Here is a 20,103-nt window from a genome sequence, read left to right on the forward strand (position 1 = left end):
GATATATAGGATGGATGGATGATGGATGGATGGATGGATGGATGGATGATGGATGGATATATAGGATGGATGTATGATGGATGGATGGATGGATATATAGGATGGATGGATGATGGATGGATGGATGATGGATGGATGGATATATAGGATGGATGGATGGATGGATATATAGGATGGATGGATGATGGATGGATGGATGATGGATGGATATATAGGATGGATGGATGATGGATGGATGGATGATGGATGGATATATAGGATGGATGGATGATGGATGGATGGATGATGGATGGATATATAGGATGGATGGATGATGGATGGATGGATGATGGATGGATATATAGGATGGATGGATGGATGGATGGATGGATGGATGATGGATGGATATATAGGATGGATGTATGATGGATGGCACGAGCAGCAGCGTGGACTGAAATCTTTTCCTGATGAATCCAAAACAGAACTTTCAAACCAACAGAAAACTGAATCATCATGAAGGAGAAAAAACTGACAGAATCAATGTTCTTCATCTCGTATAAAATAAAAACACCCATGGCTAATAGCCTGTTGATTTGCACATACATGAATATATACATATATTGATACATATATTGATTGATGTTTTCTGTACTTCTGAAAATTCTGGTTGAAGTGTTTGTAAAGATCACATGATCCTGCGTTTGTTGCTCTTTGTTTTATCTCCTCACGAGGAAAAGGACAACAGCTCTTTTCACATATTTTTATGTTATATGTGTAATAAAATACTACATAACATGGCCCACACCCCTGAAAGTACAGTGTATTTACAATGTAAGATGACAACATTTTGTTTGCTTTTCTGCTAAAATACCCAGAAAGTACTCAGTACTTAAAGTTAATTACAGAATTATTCCTTCCTCCTGGTAAAATCATGAACTATTACCTCCTTATTCTAATGTACCCACCAGCAAGTAATGCTAATTCAATCATGATATCAGGTAACGCACCTGGAAAACCCACTTAATCCTAAAATAGCAGCACTCTTAGCCGTGGGCTGTATTATAAAGTCCCAAGAGCCAAAACAAAAATGCTGATCACAGCTCGACACTCACAGCAGCAGCCCAGATGTGAAGACAAACACCTCAGCTGTCAGCACATGGCTGTCAAACGTAGCGGGGAGGCTAATGTGTGTCTATGATTTCTATGTAACTGCGGTATTCATCTTGTTTAATGATACGTGTAACAATGAGATATGGAGGTAAACGTTTCATGGTCACTGAGCTAATTTCTTTCTATGAACAGCTCCGAGGATTCTCGAGAAGTTCGTGAAACCTGTAGCCACTTCCCAAAGGCTACGCTGGCGTGTTTGCGTGGCTCTGGGCTGCTACTGGTCCAGAAGCGGGAAGCTTCGTGTTTTTTATTGGCTCCTAAACACTTTGGGCCACTCTTCCTGCTGTTTCACGTCCCCATTGTCGCTAATGAGGACGACGACAGACACACAAGAGCAAGAGCGGAACAAACATCAACCGTTTGATCACTCAGTGCTGAACCGAGTGGAGCCGCTCAGTCTCTCCTCATCATGCACTTCCTGTTTCCTGCCGCAGCCCAGTTTAATTAAAAAGCAGCAGAGAGAGCGAAGCTGTGGTGAAGCTTCCGGGTTTCACCTGCTTTCACTCAGACATGCGGAACCGTCTTCACACTAACTGTGAGCTTCTGTTAGTTTGAGGCCCAGCACAGTTTAGAGCTGCGTGCAGTAGCTATCACAAGGGGGCGGAGTCTAAAGTTACCATCCAGTTGTATTGAAGTTTGTGCTTTAAACACCTTTTTTGCAGTGAGAACTGTGAATACAGTCCAGCATGAGCCCTGGACAGTATAAAAGGTGGCCATAGATACTGTAATGTCACTGATTTAGGTGAACTGAGCATGCTCAGTGTTGCCATCTGCAAGTTTTGAAACCAGCTGTGAGGAGTGAGGCGTGGCTAACGGTTTGTGATAAACTGATGAGACCATCCTGGATGATCGTTGATGGCCTCCATGTTTTACAAGAATACGAGCCCAAACCAGAGACCAGTACAACCCTAACGAAGTGTGTCGCCTCCTGCTGGTGTAACCAGTGATGCTGCAGCCAGGCTGACCATACGAGAGGACAATCGCATTTTACCGCCATCAGCTCTGAGAGTCGACAGTGAAATCAGACGACTTCCTGCACGTTTGGGTGAAACTTCAACTTGCATCTTTTAGCTACAGGGATTTTACTTTTCAATCCAATCAGAGAGTAATCCGATCGTTCAGTCTGACGTCACGAGCCGTGTCTGGGTCTAAACTCCGCTGCAGGTCCATATATCAAACGATCACTATGGCATTACTGAGAGTTGAAAAACTGTCTAAAGTCTTTCATCTTTAATAAAATGATCAGCGTTCTGCTCTACCAGGTGTAACAATTGAGTTTAACATCCAGGCATCCATGAAAACGGAATTTATGACATTTAACGGAGTTAGAAGTTAGCAGGGAGTTAGCTCGCTAGCTTCTATCTAAATACAATATAGCATGTCCTGACTGCGGGGTTTTGGAAACAAATTCAAACGTACAGCTCTGCTATCACTTCCAGCATAAATGAAGACAGAAACTAAACAGCAGTGACGTTTGTAGGGTTACTGAAGTTGGGCTAGCTGCTATATAATGATGTGCTACGTGACCGCTAGCGACACAGCTATGTTAGCATAATATAAACAAGCTAACTTTTTTTCCACTCGATAAAAGTTAACGTGAGTGTTCTCGGTGGTCAGGAACAAATGTAATCGCATGGCAGGATGCTGTAAAAGGACCAAACTTCAGCCAGGAGAACAACTGAGATAATACATCCACATATGAGGTTAGTCATTCATATACTGCTGCATGGGCTGGGCTGTAGTTACATCCTAAGGTTTTAAAAACTGAGCTTAAATAAATGATTAGCGGTAATAAAAGCCGAGGGAGGTCAACAGTGATCACTGACTGTTTTAGGAGCTTTTTGAGATTAAATAGAAGAAAATACAAAACATTAAACATGTTAACAACACAAAAGCCATATTAAACGCAGACTACTTTAGACCCGGAAGTAGGATTCGTCACGTCATCACTTAATAATCGGATTGACCACATCCTGTTACCATGGTGCCATAGTTGCTCTCTGGGCTGGTTTCCATGGTGATTAGTGTTGTGCCATCCTCTCTCTGATCCCCTCTCCGCCTCATCCTCCCAAAACCTTCCTCCTCCTGCGCACACACACACACACACACACACACACACACACACACACACACACACACACACACACACACACACACACACACACACACCTGTCGTTTAATGTTATTTTCATTGTGCCATGATGTCACCGACTGCACCGTAGTGACAGTTGTGGTTCAGGTCTTCAGTCTCTACATCCTGCAGAGGACTGACGTTCTTTTATGAGCTCGTCTGTTTATCAGGTCGATCACATCGTGAGGGTCTTAAACACGGAGCAGCTATGAAGCAGCTTTGTTTTCTATTGTTTTCTAATGTTCTGACAGTCTGCTCCCAGCTCCTTCATGAATAACACAATAAATACATTTAACACTGTTATGATGGAAAGTTTGTGCAGGTGAAGGACTTGTGACTTTTACAGCACAGCACTCTGCACAGCGTCACCGTGAATAACTTTAATCCCACTGGACGATGTCAATGGAAACACTGGCCTCACCGGCGCTGACGGCGGGTTACCAGCCGTGTGTGTAACTGCGCGTGCAGCTCCGCGGTTCATTGATTAAAACTCGTTTCCGTCCGTCAGGGTGACGCTGTCAGAGCTCACAGCTGTTACAGCTCCCTCACCGAGTATCGATCACAGGTCACTGATCACAGTATCGATTATGTATTGACGCATTCAGACTTCCCTCTCTCTGTGACCTGATTTTACCTGGGATCAATCAGACCGATTGGATCTGGGTGGATGACGTGTGGTGTCTCGTGCAGTCCGACTCACCTGTGCGCGCAGACAGTGACGGCCTCAGGCGAGCTCGCGGCTCTCTGGAGCTTCAGCAGCTGATCAACTTGCTTGTAGAGGCGAGCTGACTTCAGGAGAGGCCCCGCCCATCCCGTTAACCACGCCCCTCCTCCGCCTCTTCATCAAAAACAAACTTGGCAGCGTAAAACAGCCATGAAACAACAGAAGCCACACCATATTCTGCATCCGCGCGCACATTAACACGTGCACAGCTCCCGTTGTGATCTCTCACTGGTCTGACACTGTGCTGCTTCTCCTCTCATTCTCCCCCTCCCTCCCCTGTTGCTACTTCAGTCATGAAACTGATCAATGATCAGCTGATCGGCTCTCTTGTTTGTTTATTGCCCACTTTGCGCCAGAAAGAGGAAACCAGCGGATGTCGCGCTAAACAACAGCAGCACGTTTAAGCTTGATCAGCTGTTGTTAGAATTTATTTAATATTAATTTCTAGTATCAGCTGATGTTTGCTGGAGCCACAGCTGTAAAGCTGCTGGTCATGATGTCTGTTTAGATATGTGGTGAGAGGGAAACATGAAGATGAAACCATGAGATGTCCTTACTGAATCATCAGAGCTGTGATGGAGAAACAGGTTTACCTTTTAGGTCACATGGATGAGTTGAAGTTATGAACTGTTTCTGAGAGATAAATAACACCAGGATCCTTTTTTATGTAGCTGACAGCTGGTAACTGTGCAGGGGCGGGTCTAGCAAAGTGTTGCCAGGGGGCCAGGTAGGGCATTAACAGGGAGAGGGGGGCACAAAGAAATACTTTTCTTTCTTATTCTCATTTAAAATGTCTCGCTTTTATTAATTAATGTTAATGTTTAATTAATTAATTAATTAATTAATTAATTTTTATTAAATAATTATCTGAATCTTACAACCAAAGTTTTTATCTGACGTAAAATGTATAGAAATGATAAATATACCAACAAGACTGTACATCACTGTCACAGCAGCATTTTCATTCAAAGGCTTTGTGGCTTTTCTCCTCTAATGCCTGGTGGGTCGGTCTCTAGTCAAAATGCCCGGGCTGTTTTTTGTCCCAGTCCAGCCCTGGTGTCTGCGTGTGTGTTTGTGTGTGTGTGTGTCAGGGGTGATTTGATTCATCCCCCTGTGTCAGATTTATTTGGGACAGATACTGAGGGGACTCTGCGCTCACTGCCCTCTGCTGGTGACACCGCTGCACTGCACTCAGGTCAGTCTCCACCTGCTGTGTTTGCGCCTCCCACAAACAGACGGTGTCACTGGGAGTCAGGAAGCAGCCTGAGTGCTGCTGATTAAACAGGAGGAAGAATCTGCAGCTGTTTGACTCTGAGACCAGAAGCTCTAAACTTCCCGTCTCTTAAAGGCTGATCACAGCGAGCTCACACTGATTTGGATATTTACCTCTTTCTTTCTTTCTATTTACATGTTGTCACAAATATATCTTTCACATCATCAAATAAAATACAACATGTGTTTTTTAAGTAATAATTTCACTGAATGACTCCAATGTGAACTCATGTTTTGAAAGCTGAGCTCAGTTTTCACGTCCACACTCAGACGTGACTCCTGCCAGCGAGGCTGGGTCCATCCTCAGCTCGGTTTTTATTAAATAAAACCTTAACTCATTAATTACATTTTACTTTTCCTTCTTTTTTTGCTTGAGAGAAAGTCAGCTTTAATGTCAACACGTGAACAGTGATATCCTCACTTTCCACACGCAGCACAGCTGATGAGAAGAAGCTGACAGCGTGAACGTGATAACGCTCACGCTGTCCTGCTCAGCATGGAAACAGCCACAGTCCTCTCAGCTGTGATTTTTAAATCACACAACGATGACCTCACACTCTGACTAACAATCCCAGTTTGTTCTTGGGAGGAAGATGGCTTTGTGAATATGTAATATCCTCGGTTGAGCGTTACAGCAAGAAAGGAAAACAAACAAACAAACAAAAACACCCAAAAAATAAAAAATAACACAATGAACACAAAGCCAAAGACCAGTCATTGAAGGATTTGAACCAAAGGCAAAAAATAGCATGAACGAAAAAGGGCAGTCATGATTATAAAATAGGGAGGTTTCTTTTTTAACATAGATTAAACTCGTTAAATAAAACAACACGTTTATGAGCTGTCTTGTTATTCAGCGATTTAGCCCAGAGTTTAAACATGTTTATACATGGTTTAGCTTCAAAGTATCTGCAGTTGTGAATAAAAATTTTCCCATGAACAAAACGTCCTAATCAACAGGTCAAAATCTGCATTCTCAGCAAGTCACCGTCAAATGTGGTAACTGGATTCTCCTGAGCTGTAGCCAGCTCCACATGTCAGTCCAGGAGTGCACTGATTCACAGTAGAGAAGTGATCCAGACCTTCAATATCATCTTCACAAAATGTGCAGGCGTTCACATCTAAGTGAAGTTTCCGTCTTAAGAATTCATTGGTTGGATAAACCTCAGTAATGACTTTAAAGTGAACCTCTTTTACTTTAGGGGAAAGAGGAAGTGAGATATACTTTTTTCTTATCGCCTTAACCTCCACGGTCTCAAATTCTTTATATAATTTCTTTTAACCGGATTAGGGCAAATTTCATTTATCAAAATATTCCTCATCACTTTGTTTGTTTGTCACCAAATTCAACGGCAGCTATGCAGAGCTGCCTCAGTCCAGGAGAAATTTTATCATTGATCTCAAAGAGACTGGGATGGCTTTCATCAGGGATTTATATCTCTTAGCAGTACATCAAATTTCTCACAAAACGTCTCATGTTTTAATAAGACCTCATTCTCACTCATAAAATGAGCTACAGCCCAAATCCCTTTAGATCTCCATTCATCCACGTACACAGATTTCCTACACAAACGCATATACCTGTTGTTCCATATAGGGGTACTGTGAGGAGTAAAGTTGTGTTTATAGATTCAGTTCCAGTAGAGAAGCACCTGCTGATATCAGGGAGCAGCTGACTGAAGCCTTTAAAGCCACAGAAACATCAGGAAATGCAGCTCCAAGTCCCAGCTTTGACAAACAGCACAGTGATGTGGACCAGCAGGAACCAGAACCAGATTAAAACCAGTTTGTACGAGTTCCAGATGTGATCACACCTGTTAATAACACAGAAGTGTTGGAGGCGGGGCCTGAATCAATGTCTGCTTCCTGCACCTGTCACTTATTTTTTCCTTTAACAGCAACACTGCTTTTTTACCATCTCTTCATTCATGTTCACGTACTTAAAGCAGAGTATCTGATCCTGGTGTCCATCATCCGTCTGCCCCTCAGAGTTGTATCTGAATTCTGCCTGTTTCAAACCAGACACCATCTTTGTAGTGTTCGACTTCAACAGTCATGTAGATCAGGAGCTCCAGGCCTCAACAGCCGGTGTCTTCCTCTGTTTCTGATCTGAGCGTGTGCAGGATCGCAACATTTATTTATTTCCACCTTCCAGCAGAAAGGAAAACTCATCCATCCGTGCGGTGTGCCTGTTCGGCTGCATCGTGGCAGCAGACATGATGATGACCTGCTGAAGTTTAAACTGAGCAGGATGGAGAAGAACGGTGATTTAAATAACTTGAAGGAGTCTTTCAGAAACTGCTGACCTGCTGGGATTTTCCCACCTACTGGTTATAAGCCTATTCCAGCTGTGAGAGGCAGGCTGAACCTGGACAGGTCGCCAGTTTGTCGCAGGGCTGATCATGACTTCTCTGTACTACAGTGACCTCCATAGTCACCAGATTTCAATCCAGCAGAGCCCCTCTGGGATGTGCTGGAATGGGAGAGTCATGAATACAGCCGACATGTGTGCAGCAACTGTGACGGCATCACGACTAAAGTGTTTGCAGGAACTTCTTAAATTGGTGCCATGAACAGGAGGAAAAGAAGGTCAAACTGGGTGCTGGCAAATTGTACCTAATAAAGTGGCACTGAGTGTCTAATAATGCAATTACAGCGTGTCACCAAGAGGTGGCGCTTTCTTCACTAAACTTTGACTTGTACAGTGTGTTGACAGCATTTCATGCAGAAATATTTTCTTCTGTATTGAAAATGTAAAATAAATGGATGAACATTTTAATAATGGCTTTTTGAGACCCTGAAAGCACTTTACAACTCCACTATTCATTCACTCCCACACTGGTGGAGGCAGCTACAGGTGTAGCCACAGCTGCCCTGGGGCAGACTGACAGAAGCCAGGCTGCCATATCGCACCATCGGCAGTAGGTGAAGCATCTTGCCCAAGGACACAACGACCGAGACCGTCCCAACCGGGGCTCGAACCGGCAACCTTCCGATCACAAGACGAGCTGCCAACTCTTGAGCCACGATCGTTTTGACCTGTAAAACATCAAAACTTTCCCAGCAACCAATAATTAGAATCTAGTTCAATAAATAAATAAGTTCATTAATAATAAGAATAATGTTCCCCATGTTGCGGCTACCCATCCACATCCACTCACCGTCTGGGCTCTATTGAAGCTGCTGTCTCTCTCCCCTCTGTTTCTCCCACTCCTGAGCAACATTTGTGGGAGTGCATGTGTGGCTCCTGCAGCCACTGCTGCATGCTGTGTGCGAGTCACCATTTAGGGCGACCTCAATTCATGGAGCTTTACACACGGTCCCGGAGTGACTTTTGGTTAATGAGGTTTTTGGGAGAAAAACTGGAAAACCTGAGAGCTGTTGGTCCGCTGTGACATTCTGTATTTTTGCTTTGACAAAGCAAGTGTTTTCTTTCTGGTAAGAGTGGGCGGTACCTGCTCCCCTTTACTGTGCTGCCTTTTATGTTGATGTACATTACTCATTTCCTGCTAAAGGGTTTGGTCTCATTGTAGGAAATTACATTAAAAGGTATGTCGAGTCTTATAGTTGTACATAGTCCTGAGGCCATTCTTCAGAGAGCTTCCTGAGCGTGCTCACTGGATCCCAGACCGGTAAAGTGTGAATGGGTGAATGACTGAATGTAGTGTAAAGCGCTTTGGGGTCCTATGGACTAGAAAAGCGCTATACAAATGCAGGCCATTTACCATTTAAAGTAGAGAAGGAGGAAACTTGGCTGACTCCATCTTCGTATTCTAACAGAGGATAAACTTCCCCGGTTAGCCTGTTGGAGCGTGAGGCTGTTCACACGTGCGCACCGCAGCAGGACTCCCACATTCTGAGCCGTCAACAGTCATCGTGATCACAACTTTCCATCTGTGTGAAGGCTGCAGGCAGCTGTGGTGCTGAGCCTGCTGCTTCGAGGTCACTGAGTCCTTAAAAAATTCGTTTTTACTAAGAAGAAAATCCAGCAGCGTGAAAGATGCTAGGATGAGAACGCTGCACGCACGAACACACACTCTCTCTGGCCACACCGACTTATTTCCTGTTTGTTTTCACAGCTAGAGGCAACAAAAAGCAACCACAGAAAACTCAGAGGAGTTGCGTGAGTTTGTGGTAAATAGATGGCACTCTTACACTTGGTTTTAAAAGCCTCTCACTGGGACTAACGTAATCTCACACCATCTCTTTTTGATGCAAAATCACTCACTGAAAACTGTCTCGGCAACATTTCATCCTCCCTGCTGAAGGGAAACTTTAGCCTGATCTATGAATGTGGACCCCAAACTGGATCTGATTGACCTGCACGTTGTTCTTCAGGGTTTTAAACAGGGCTACATTACCTGTCGTCAGTCAGCTGGTTAACTCGAGCTGAACAGAACTGATTTGATCTGAGACTTAATTTGAATGTTCTGGTTTCATAGCTGTCCCTCCTGTCACTATCAGCCACTACAGCGCTGCACTGCATGCTGGGAGTTTGTGGAATTCATCGATCAGTGAAAATCTCTGACACGAGGGCCTTTAAATGCTTCAAAACTGGAACGAATCCAATCACTCCTCACACACACACACACACACACACACACACACACACACACACACACACACACACACACACACTTCCACTCTGACCTATTTCCTGTTTGTTCTCACAGTCTCAGCACAGACGTGCCACAACTAAGACAAAAGACGCAGCGCACACAGAGCTGTGTGCAAACAGAGGGTTTAATATGTACAGTGCTGCTGTGTGAACACAAAGTGAACGAAGAAGCAGCAGCTCAGGATTACTGGAGGGAGGATTCGGTCCACACGTGACCTTATGAACTTTAAATGTTTTCTAAAAGCAAAACAAAATGAAATAAAACTATAAACTACCATTTAGAAAACCTGCAGGTATTATATTATAAAAAGCAAAAGCAATAAGGACATAATCTCCTTTCATGTATCCTTTAAAATAAAACATCCTCTTGGTTCTTTTGAAAGTTTGAATCAGTCTTTCAGACACTGGTCGCTGGCACCACGTCGAGTGTTTGAGGTTAAAAACAAAGAGCAAATCTGAGTGTGTTATAACAGGCTGTTTCTTCACAGTTCACTGTTAGGCTCGTTGCTGCTGCTCAGCTGCCTCCTCGCTGCTCTCGCTTTCCTTGTTCATTTGTCGGATGTCAGGCCGTTTCCTTCTGGACAGCGTGCTCCGCCTCACCTGGGCCCGAAAAGCCTTAGAAAGGAAAAAGTAAACGAGCGGATCCAGACAGATGTTGAGAACTGACACTATTGTCGTCGCTTCCTTCAGGTTGTATAGCACCTGCTCCACAGAGCAGTTCCACTGAAAAGTATAGAGGAGCCGAACCAGGTGATACGGGACGAAGCAAACACAGAAGATGCTGACCAGCACTAAAATGTTCCTGCGAGACTTCACTAACTTTCTGGAGCCCGAGGAGGCCAGCTGCCTCTGCTGTGCCTGCAACACCCTGCGGGAGGTGCTGTGGTAGAAGAAGACCAGGGATATGAGGACCAACATAAAGATGATGATTGCACTGACGTGGACTATTGTATCCAGCAGGCTGACCTGGAAATCACAGTGGGTGGAGTTAGAGGTCAGATTCTGGGCGATGACAAAGAGGATGATGTAAACGATCGCAGGGATCAGGAGGAATACCCAGGTGACCCCGGAGATGATGTGGGCGGCTCGTACCGTCTGTAGGACGTGAGTTCCTGAAGGATGAACAATTCTCAGATACCTGAAGATATGCAATAAAGAATTTCAATAAGCGGTCACAGTGATGCTTGTTGTAAGATGCAGAAGACGTGCATTGGTGTTTACGGCCATTAATCTGGTGACAGAACCGCCGAGACCACAGTCTGATGTCACTAAAGGTTTACTACCTGTTGGCAGCGATGTACCCCATGAAGAGGATGCTGGCGTACATGTTGAGGAAGAGTGCAGAAGCCCCGATGCTGCAGTAGAGCACATGGATGGTGACGGACGCGCTGGCGTAGTTGGTGATGCGGATGGGTAGGCTGAGACAGAGCAGGAAGTCAGCGGCCGTCAGGTTCCTCAGGTAGACCGTCAGGCTGCTGGATACCCGACGATGAGCTCGGCAGAAGTAAAACTTCATGGTGAAGCTGTTGAGAAGTAAACCCACCTGAGGAGGAGAGAGACCAGGCTCAGGACGAGAGTTTGGTACCCTTACACCATTCATCCACAGAAAAATGAAGATCTCTGACTGAGTTTGATCTGCTGGTCAACGTGCCATCTCTGACTAGGCCGGAGGACATGAAGCACACTGCCCACTCGTGTGGGACTTGGTTTGTTAACGCCTTTGTTAGCACCCGGCTGGATTACTGTAATGCACTTTATATTGGGGTCAGTGCATTATATATTACTCATCTACAGAGGGAGCAAAATGCAGCAGCTCATCTTTTAACAGGCACTCAAAAGTTTGAGCACATTTCCCCTGTTTTAGCTTCACGTCACTGGCTGCCCATTTCTTTTAGGATTCATTTTAAAATTCTTTTATTTACTTTTAAAGCTCTCCGTGGCCTCGCCCCATCGTATCTCTCTGAGCTGCTACAGCCTCATACACCCACCTGCTCTCTCAGGTCAGCTGATCAGTGCTCCTGCATGTACCCAGGACTGGGCGTAAACTTCGTGATCGTGCTTTTGCTGTAGCAGCTCCAAACTGTGGAACCAGCTTCCTTTAGAGATCAGACAGGCCACTTCTTTACCTGTTATTAAGTCACTCTTGAAAACCCGCCTCTTTACCCTGACCTTTGACACCACGTGAGATGTTGGTTTTTATTTTTATTTCAGTTGTTTTTAGGTGATTCGATGCTGTTTTATCTTGTTTTTGTTTTAATATAGGGCTGTTTTAATTTTATGTTTTATGTGTTTTATTTATTTATTTTGCTGTTTTCTGTTATTCTATTGTTTTAACTTTAGTCCGAGTGTAAAACAGGTGGAGTGTGCTTTCACCTTGGTGCGGCCTTTAGCCATGTCTGTAGCTGCTGTATCAGACGAGTTTGTGAATAAAATTGTTTACCAGTTATTCCTCACATGCCAGTAAGCAGCTAAGACCAGAACAACGAGCTGACCCCTGTTTGAGGGAAATTATAGCTCAGCTTGAGACTGGGGACACTGGTTTCACCCACCATTAGGAAGATGATATTCACTTGCTAATCAGGTAATTCGGTCATCTTGAGCTATACAATCAAATATTCCGCCGGTCAGTGACCCAGTGTTTTCTGTATTATTATTGTTATTGTTATTCTATGATTCCTTCGTTGTTCTGATTTCCGATTTTGTATTCTAGTTCTGAGGTTTAGTTCTGTGCCCAGTCAGCTTCCTAGAATTCAAAGTGTGTCACAGCTCAGGAAAAAAAAAGCAGCGAAATGAGCGCTGCTTTTCAGTCTGGTTACTACCGTTTATGTCAGAACCGATACCGGTACCCATCCCTAGTGAGGTTATAGTCCGAAAAATACGGCATACGGGTTTTGTAAAGTGATTTGTTTCGGGGCAGGAGGCTGGGAGACTTCGCGGTCTGGGATAGAGCACGCAGTTTCACACACTCTTCATTTTGCACTTTATGGCGCTGTTGTAAATAGTGAAAATACTAGTTGTGCTAGCTGCACGGCGTCAACACATTAAAAAGCTAACCGCTAACACGTTGATGCCGTGCAGCCCCACACACGGGACGATCCATACAGTTATGGCGTTAACGTCATTTTAGTGACAGTAACGCTGACAGCACTAAAATAGTAATCTCCAGATGTTTTCTTTTTGCCGAGCAGCTCCTCTTTGATAGCTGCGTGTCCAGGGTAAACCTCCGCCTGCCCCACTCCTCCTTTACAGGTGAAAATAGAGCAACAGGACCGCTGAGTCTTTGACTTTATTTCTTTTCTGCTGTGTTTTACTTGCATCTATTTGAAAGACTGAGTGTAAACACAAAAAAAATATTTTATGTGCTGGAATGTGCAGAAAATAGGTTTAAATGTAAAAAAATGTCTTCCAGTCAGTGAATGTTGCAGATAATTAAATGTTTGCTTGATGCATAAAGTTAAAAGATTAAAACTAATAAAACGAGTTTTAAAAAGAGACTTTTCCATTTGATTACATTTTGTATGATGGATTATGCAGAAAAAGTAGAATTGGGCTGAAAGATCTATCACTTTATGTGAGAGGATTTTTATGAAATCAAGTATAATCAAGTGTGCCTTATAATCGAGTGTTCATATATTTTCACATAACCAAGTTTATTGTTAAAGAGAACATAATGCATTCCTTACTTTAGTGTCTGAGATGTTTGACAAGTATGTATTCTTTAACCCAGTGTGTGTGATGTCAGATAAGTGTGATATACTTCTATGTTTTTATTCTTAGTTTGTGTGCAGAGGTCAGATAAGCTTAGGTAATGTCTGGCCTTTTCCCTTTCGGTTAAAAGAGGAAGTACTATGTAACCCATTTTGCCTTATAAATAAAGCAACCAGCCTGCGCTGAGTGTGTGTGATTTTGCTGAGAGGCACACACCCATGCGCATGTCTTAATACTCTCTGAGTCGGTCTGCAGTGTCTTATTTCTCTTACTTGTGAACAAATGTCTTAACCCCTGACACTTTATCACCTACTCAGGTTGTAAATCGTGTTTTTAAAAAGTAACTAAGTAACTAAGTAATTAATTACTTATGAAAATAAGTAATCAGTAAAGTAACGGGATTACTTTTTGGGGAAGTAATCAGTAATTAGTTACTGATTACTTTTTTCAAGTAACTTGACCAACACTGGTTGTAACACAGATGTGTCTGCAGTGTGCCCGCCCATGCTCGCTGCTCCTGCCGCTCCTGAAGTCTTTTGTGTTACACTTGGATCTAAGACTAAGGACTGTGACAGTAACTAACCCTAACCCCTAACCCTATCCTTGAAAGAGTAGTTGTCAAACAGCTAACAGATCATCTGCAGAGGTTTATTTGAAGAGTTTCAGTCAGGTTTCAGAGCTCATCACAGCACAGAAACAGCTTTAGTGAAGGTTACAAATGATCTTCTTATGGCCTCTGACAGTGGACTCATCTCTGTGCTTGTCCTGCTAGACCTCAGTGCAGCGTTCGATACTGTCGACCATAATATCCTATTAGAGCGATTAGAACATGCTGTAGGTATTACAAGTACTGCGCTGCAGTGGTTTGTATCATATCTATCTAATAGACTCCAGTTTGTGCATGTAAATGGAGAGTCCTCTTCACACACTGAGGTTAATTATGGAGTTCCACAGGGTTCAGTGCTAGGACCAATTCTGTTTACATTATACATGCTTCCCTTAGGCAGTATCATTAGAAGACATAGCATACATTTACACTGCTATGCAGATGACACCCAGCTCTATCTGTCCATGAAGCCAGATAACACACACCAATGAGTTAAACTGCAGGAATGTCTTAAAGACATAAAGACCTGGATGGCCGCTAACTTTCTGCTTCTTAATTCAGATCAAACTGAGGTTATTGTACTCGGCCCTGAAGAGCCTAGAAATATGGTATCTAAGCAGATTCTTACTCTGGATGGCATTACCTTGGCCTCCAGTAACACTGTGAGGAACCTTGGAGTCATTTTTGACCAGGACATGTCCTTCAACGCACATATTAAACAAATATGTAAGACTGCGTTCTTCCATTTGTGCAACATCTCTAAAGTTAGAAACATCCTGTCTCAGAGTGACGCTGAAAAACTAGTTCATGCATTTATTACTTCCAGGCTGGACGACTGTAATTCATTATTATCAGGAAGTCCTAAAAACTCCCTGAAAAGCCTTCAGCTGATCCAAAATGCTGCAGCAAGAGTCCTGACAGGGACTAGAAAGAGAGAGCATATTTCTCCTGTTTTGGCTTCCTGTTAAATCCACAATTCAAAATCCTGCTCCTCACATACAAGGTCTTAAATAATCAGGCCCCATCTTATCTTAATGACCTTGTAGTACCATATCACCCTATTAGAGCACTTCGCTCTCGCTCTGCAGGCCTACTTGTTGTTCCTAGAGTATTTAAAAGTAGAATGGGAGGCAGAGCCTTCAGTTTTCAGGCCCCTCTTCTGTGGAACCAGCTTCCAGTTTGGATTCAGGAGACAGACACTATCTCTACTTTCAAGATTAGGCTTCAAACTTTCCTTTTTGCTAAAGCATATAGTTAGGGCTGGACCAGGTGACCCTGAATCCTCCCTTAGTTATGCTGCATCTGATCAAATCTGATCACGCCGCCATCTTCCTCATGCCAAAATACAAACAAAGGCTGAAACAGGAAGTTCCGGTTCAGAGGAAGGTCGCGCGCTGGACGGACCAATTGGTGGCCGCGTTACAGGACGCACTCGATGACGCAGACTGGGGCATGTTCAGAAACAGCTCCGACGATGACGTCAACGTGTTTACGGAAGCGGTTGTGGGATTCATCGGGAAACTAGCGGATGATACCGTGGAGACAAAGACTATCACAACGTTTCCCAACCAGAAGCCGTGGGTGGATAAAACCATCTGCGACGCTCTGAGATCCCGCACCGCTGCCTACAACACGGGACTCATGACGGGGGACATGGACCCGTACAAAGCCGCGTCATATAACGTGCGGAGGGCGGTGAAAGAGGCGAAGCAGCGCTACGGGAGGAAACTAGAGTCACAACTCCAACAGAGTGACTCTAGGAGCCTGTGGCGGGGACTAAGGACAATAACGGACTATAAAGCACCAACAACCGGTATGACGAACGCGGCCGTGACTCTGGCAGACGAGCTGAACACTTTCTATGCTCGCTTCGAGGCTGCAGCTAAGGACTCCAACAATGCTAGTGTTAGCGGCGCTAACGGCTGCAGACAGGAAGATACTGCCAGCACCGGAAACGTGCTCGTCATCTCCGAGCATGAAGTAAGGAGAGCCTTCAAGAGAGTGAACACCAGGAAAGCAGCAGGACCAGACGGCATCCCAGGTCGTATCCTCAGAGACTGCGCATACCAGCTAGCTCCTGTGTTCACTGAGATATTCAACATCTCTTTATCTCAGTCGGTGATCCCCACATGCTTCAAAGAGTCCATCATTGTTCCTGTCCCGAAGAAACCCCACCCTGCTTCTCTCAATGACTATCACCCTGTAGCCCTCACCTCAGTAGTGATGAAGTGCTTTGAACGCCTGGTCAGAGACTTCATCATTTCTTCACTACCAGACACACTGGACCCACTACAGTTCGCTTACCGTCCAAATCGTTCCACAGACGATGCCATCTCTCATCTCCTCCACACATCACTCACTCACTTGGACACTAGAAGGGGGAATTATGTTAAAATGCTCTTCATAGACTACAGCTCTGCATTTAACACCATAATTCCCTCCACACTCACCACCAAGCTGGAGCATCTGGGACTCAGCTCATCTATGTGTCAGTGGATCTCCAACTTCCTAACTGGCAGACCACAGGCAGTAAGGATGGGCGGACATGTCTCAGCCTCCACCACTCTCAGCACTGGAGCCCCCCAGGGGTGTGTTCTGAGCCCCCTGCTGTACTCTTTGTACACATATGACTGTGTGGCCACTACCAGCTCCACCACCATCATCAAGTTTGCTGACGACACCGTCGTGGTGGGCCTGATCTCTGATAACAACGAGACGGCCTACCTGAAGGAGATTAGGAATCTGGAGAACTGGTGCCAGAGGAACAACCTCCTTCTAAACGTCAGTAAGACAAAGGAGCTGATAGTGGACTTCAGCACTAAGCAGGAGAGGAACTACCAGACCCCCGTCATCAACGAGTGCCCAGTGGAGAGAGCGGACAGCTTCAAATACCTCGGAGTTCACATCACGCAGGACCTGTCATGGTCCTGTCACATCAACACCGTGGTGAAAAAGGCCCGACAGCGTCTCTACCACCTCAGACGCTTGAGAGACTTCCAACTGCCCTCCAAGGTGCTCAGGAACTTTTACTCCTGCACCATAGAGAGCATCCTGGCGGGAAACATCTTAACCTGGTTCGGGAACAGCACCATGCAGGACAGACGAGCTCTACAGAGGGTTGTGCGGTCAGCTGAGCGCACCATCCGCTCCGAGCTCCCTGACCTGCACTCAATCTACAGCAGGCGGTGCTGGACCAAGGCCAGGAAGATCGTGAAGGACCTCAGCCATCCCAACAACAGACTGTTCTCTCTGCTGAGGTCAGGAAAGCGATTCCGCTCCCTGAAGACCAACACAGAGAGACTGAGGAGGAGCTTCTTCCCGCAGGCGATACGGTCTCTCAATCACACCACCACACAGTACTGACCCACACATACAGTTCTTACACACACACTGGACTTTCTGGACTTTGGTTTTGCACAACACTGGTCACTATATTCTTCATTTCCAGTTAATACTTGTACAGCTGCTGTTATTGTGTATATATTTATTTATATTTAGATTTCTTCATACATTCTTATATAGTTCTATATTGTGTATTTTGTTGTACAGTTATTTTATTTTCAACTTTAATTTATATATTTTATCTTATTCTTCCCAGTTAAATTTACCCTTCATTCTAATTTGTGTTGTACAGTTATTTCATTTTTAACCTTAATTTATATTTTATTCCTTCCTAGTTAAATTTACCCTTTTTAATTTTTCATATTTATTTCCTATCTTATTCATAGCCTTTCCTTTTTTGTTTTCTTTAGGTCACGAGCAGTTGTCCAAGCATTTCACTACATATCGTACTGTGTATGACTGTGTACGTGACAAATAAAATTTGAATTTGAATTTGAATTTGCAATAGACTTAGGCTGCCGGGGATTCCCATGATGCATTGAGTTTTTCCTTTCCAGTCACCTTTCTCACTCACTATGTGTTAACAGACCTCTCTGCATTGAATCATATCCGTTATTAACCTCTGTCTCTCTTCCACAGCATGTCTTTATCCTGTCTTCCTTCTCTCACCCCAACCAATCACAGCAGATGGCCCCACCCCTCCCTGAGCCTGGTTCTGCTGGAGGTTTCTTCCTGTTAAAAGGGAGTTTTTCCTTCCCACTGTCGCCAAAGTGCTGCTCATAGGGGGTCATATGATTGTTGGGTTTTTCTCTGTATCTATGAAGCGCCTTGAGGCGACTTTTGTTGTGATTTGGCGCTATATAAATAAAATTGAATTGAATTGACACCTTTTTGCTGAAATTTGAAGAAATTTCTAAAATGTAAATGACCTTAAGTAGTTGTTGAGAGCAATACGCTGATCTGAGTCACTGAAACTCACCAGAAACACCAAACTAAGGATGGGTATGAAGAAGAGATGGGACACGGTGGTGACTGGATTACAGCTTTCTGTCTCATTGGAAAATGAAGAGCTGTTGTTGAATGAGGTCACTCCACTCATCTTTCTCTGGGTTTGGACAGAGATCATCCACATTAATATTCTTTATTATAATTATATAATAATTAAAAAATCATTTTGACAAAGAGGAGAGTGATTACTATTAATATTAGCTGCACATTTAAAGGAGCTGCTGACTTTCAAGTATCGCATTGAAGAAAACGATGTTAAAAGCTTGATCGTTAGCACAGTGCACTGACACCAACCCAGCTGAACAGCTGCCATCTCTATGCTGAACATTCAAATATGGAAAAGCATGTTTTTCTGCAACAAACACACACAGACACACTCACCCTCAACTCTCCTCGATGTCTAACGTGTACCACACTACTTCCTCTCTGCTCTTACACAGAAAGAAGAACTGCTGATAACCACGGATGTGGTTGGCGTGACGATAAAGAGCCGCGTTATTGGTCAGATAAACCACAACACACTCAAAGGACGCTTTAGGCCACGGGCCGAACACGATAAACATTTACTGAACCGACCAAAACTAAACGTTCTTCTAACATCACTATAAATCGAAGCAGTCGGGAGTAGGAGTCTGAGAGATTTCAAACGCCGTCTTTTTGTCTGGACTCACGTTCGTCATGCAGCTCTTGGCTCCTCTGCCACAATGAAACTGTCACGGCTGTGGTGACGTCAGCTTCCTCTTCAACCCTCGAGTTTAGCTCCACGTGTAAGACACACAGGTTTCAGTCAGCATGTAATAAACCTGCCGCTGGGTCCGAAAGGCTCTGTTTTCAGAATCAACTTGTCTCGTGGCCATCGCTAACGGCTCGTTCTGACTTGAAATTAAGGTTGAATACATGAATAGAGGCGACACTAAACTGACGTCATCGACGTGGAAATGATGACGGGTGGCCTGTCGTTTGGTAAGGCAGCTAAGGATCTCAGGGGTCCGGGCCGGATGTGGCCCGCAGGCCTTGAGCTCGACACCTACCTAACAATCTTCTACATTTTCTGCGCCACTAACTGAATGCATGTAAACTGAGCTCATTCATGGGATCTTGCCCGAGGCATGCTGGAGGAGGACCCAGGGATCAAACTACCAACCTTCCCATTAGTAGATGACCTGCTCTGCAGTCACCCCGATGCGCAGTCCTTTTCTTTCCGCTCTTTCCTGTGGGATGTTGTTAATTCTGCTAGTTAAAGTAACTAGTCTGATCCAATAAGACCTCAGCTGCTCACCTGAAACATTAAATGTTTTATTACTTATTTGGCAGCTGCTGCTGAGCTGATTTGGCACTTATGGACACAAACGTCACAGAAAGAGTTGATTAAACATACAGAGAGACGGCGACTAAACAAGGTTTTAGTTTTATTCGTTTCTTCAGTTATTTTGAAACACATCACTTTCAGTTGTCTAAAGGTAACTTTGTCAGGAGCTCGCTCTGAGAAAACCCTGATGAGGATGCGTCACAGTGCTGGAGGTACGGTGGGGCCTCCTGGATTC

At 44.3% G+C, this 20,103-nt stretch overlaps 2 protein-coding genes across 3 annotated transcripts in view; both read right to left on the minus strand.

Annotated features, from left to right (window-relative positions):
- ano7 (anoctamin 7) overlaps nucleotides 1-4,081 on the minus strand; it is an 18,479-nt gene extending 14,398 nt beyond the window's left edge. The window contains exons 1-2 of the mRNA XM_026193496.2: nucleotides 3,981-4,081; nucleotides 3,130-3,234 (exon numbers count right to left, since the gene is read on the minus strand). Coding sequence (XP_026049281.2) covers nucleotides 3,130-3,213 — 84 coding nt within the window. The 5' untranslated portion in view covers nucleotides 3,214-3,234; nucleotides 3,981-4,081. The remainder of the gene's footprint in view (nucleotides 1-3,129; nucleotides 3,235-3,980) is intronic.
- Nucleotides 4,082-10,001: 5,920 nt separating this feature from the next.
- LOC113036582 (P2Y purinoceptor 14-like) lies at nucleotides 10,002-19,230 on the minus strand. 2 transcript variants are annotated; one of them, XM_080289171.1, is made up of 5 exons: nucleotides 18,941-19,230; nucleotides 18,531-18,656; nucleotides 11,178-11,437; nucleotides 10,987-11,032; nucleotides 10,002-10,860 (listed from the first exon to the last, which is right to left on the minus strand). In XM_080289171.1, exons 2-5 carry the CDS (start codon nucleotides 18,648-18,650, stop codon nucleotides 10,390-10,392), a joined length of 897 nt encoding a protein of 298 aa, XP_080145297.1. In that variant the 5' UTR covers nucleotides 18,651-18,656; nucleotides 18,941-19,230; the 3' UTR covers nucleotides 10,002-10,389. The 2 variants fall into 2 exon arrangements, with proteins under 2 accessions (XP_080145297.1, XP_026048781.1); XM_026192996.2 differs by having other exon boundaries at nucleotides 10,002-11,032; nucleotides 18,941-19,227.
- Nucleotides 19,231-20,103: the final 873 nt, after the last annotated feature.

The sequence above is a fragment of the Astatotilapia calliptera genome, chromosome 14 (genome assembly GCF_964374335.1).
Source record: "Astatotilapia calliptera chromosome 14, fAstCal68.1, whole genome shotgun sequence".
NCBI classification, from domain to species: Eukaryota; Metazoa; Chordata; class Actinopteri; order Cichliformes; family Cichlidae; genus Astatotilapia; species Astatotilapia calliptera.

Excerpts from the sequence above, each read along its gene's own strand:
- LOC113036582 (XM_026192996.2), bottom strand. The coding sequence starts at position 18,650 with ATGAGTGGAGTGACCTCATTCAACAACAGCTCTTCATTTTCCAATGAG. Across the intron at positions 11,438-18,530 it reads TCCTTAGTTTGGTGTTTCTG|GTGGGTTTACTTCTCAACAG; the intron begins GTGAGTTTCAGT and ends TCTCCTCCTCAG. Across the intron at positions 11,033-11,177 it reads GGGTACATCGCTGCCAACAG|GTATCTGAGAATTGTTCATC; the intron begins GTAGTAAACCTT and ends GCATATCTTCAG.